Source organism: Volvox carteri (assembly GCF_000143455.1).
Source record: "Volvox carteri f. nagariensis unplaced genomic scaffold VOLCAscaffold_165, whole genome shotgun sequence".
NCBI lineage: Eukaryota > Viridiplantae > Chlorophyta > Chlorophyceae > Chlamydomonadales > Volvocaceae > Volvox > Volvox carteri.
Window position 1 is genome coordinate 11,518 of NW_003307708.1, and position 1,454 is coordinate 12,971.

Below are 1,454 nucleotides of genomic sequence, written 5' to 3' on the forward strand. Positions count from 1 at the left end.
TTGGGGTTTTGCCTATTCAATACGATTTGGGGGCATGGCCTGGCATGGTGCGATTTGGGGGGCATGGCCCGGCATGATGTGATTGGGGGGGCATGGCCTGGCATGATGTGATTGGGGGGGCATGGCCTGGCATGATGTGATTTGGGGGGCATGGCCTGGCATGATGTGATTTGGGGGGCATGGCCTGGCATGATGTGATTGGGGGGCATGGCCTGGCATGATGTGATTGGGGGGCATGGCCTGGCATGATGTGATTGGGGGGCATGGCCTGGCATGATGTGATTGGGGGGCATGGCCTGGCATGATGTGATTGGGGGGCATGGCCTGGCATGATGTGATTGGGGGGCATGGCCTGGCATGATGTGATTGGGGGGCATGGCCTGGCATGATGTGATTGGGGGGCATGGCCTGGCATCATGATATGGTTTAGGTTGAATTATTTACTTAGTTAACCGTGCGGAGAGAAAGGATTTTGCACTCTGCGGTATGCCAGTGTTGTGATGCGCTTCCTGTGTTTGTTCTATTGTGCGTTCTGTAGTATGCATGTGTGTTGAGTAGTGTGCAAGTGTGTGTATGAGGTGTATGTATGTTTGTGTGCACATTTTTGCGTCAAACATGTATCCGTTCAGTTTTGCATGAGGCGGCTTTGCAACTGTATTGTTCCCGTCGAATCTTCACCGTCACCACCTTCTTCTTACCGTCGACGTTTTGCCGTCGCCATCACCTTCATCCCGTCGAATCTTCACCGTCACCATCTTCTTCTTACCGTCGACGTTTTGCCGTCGCCATCACCTTCATCCCGTCGAATCTTCACCGTCACCACCTTCTTCTTACCGCCGACGTTTTGCCGTCGCCATCACCCCACGTCGAATCTTCACCGTCACTACCTTCTTCTTACCGTCGACGTTTTGCCGTCGCCATCACCCCACGTCGAATCTTCACCGTCACCATCTTCTTCTTACCGTCGACGTTTTGCCGTCCCCATCACCTTCATCCCGTCGAATCTTCACCGTCACCACCTTCTTCTTACCGTCGACGTTTTGCCGTCGTCATCACCTTCATCCCGTCGAATCTTCACCGTCACCACCTTCTTCTTACCGTCGACGTTTTGCCGTCGCCATCACCTTCTCCACGTCGAATCTTCACCGTCACCACCTTCTTCTTACAGTCGACGTTTTGCCGTCGCCATCACCTTCTCCACGTCGAATCTTCACCGTCACCACCTTCTTCTTAAAGTCGTCGTTTTGCTGTCACCATCACCTTCATCCCATCGAATCTTCACCGTCACCACCTTCTTCTTACCGTCGACGTTTTGCCGTCGCCATCACCCCACGTCGAATCTTCACCGTCACTACCTTCTTCTTACCGTCGACGTTTTGCCGTCGCCATCACCCCACGTCGAATCTTCACCGTCACCATCTTCTTCTTACCGTCGACGTTTTGCCGTCCCCATC

General features: G+C 53.5%; 1 protein-coding gene across 1 annotated transcript; it reads right to left on the reverse strand.

Annotated features, from left to right (window-relative positions):
• Positions 1-16: 16 nt before the first annotated feature.
• Positions 17-331, reverse strand: VOLCADRAFT_70855 (uncharacterized protein; the record flags this gene model as incomplete). The annotated part of the gene is made up of 1 exon (XM_002959337.1): positions 17-331. One exon carries the CDS (start codon positions 329-331, stop codon positions 17-19), a length of 315 nt encoding a protein of 104 aa, XP_002959383.1.
• Between the last annotated feature and the right edge of the window lie 1,123 nt (positions 332-1,454).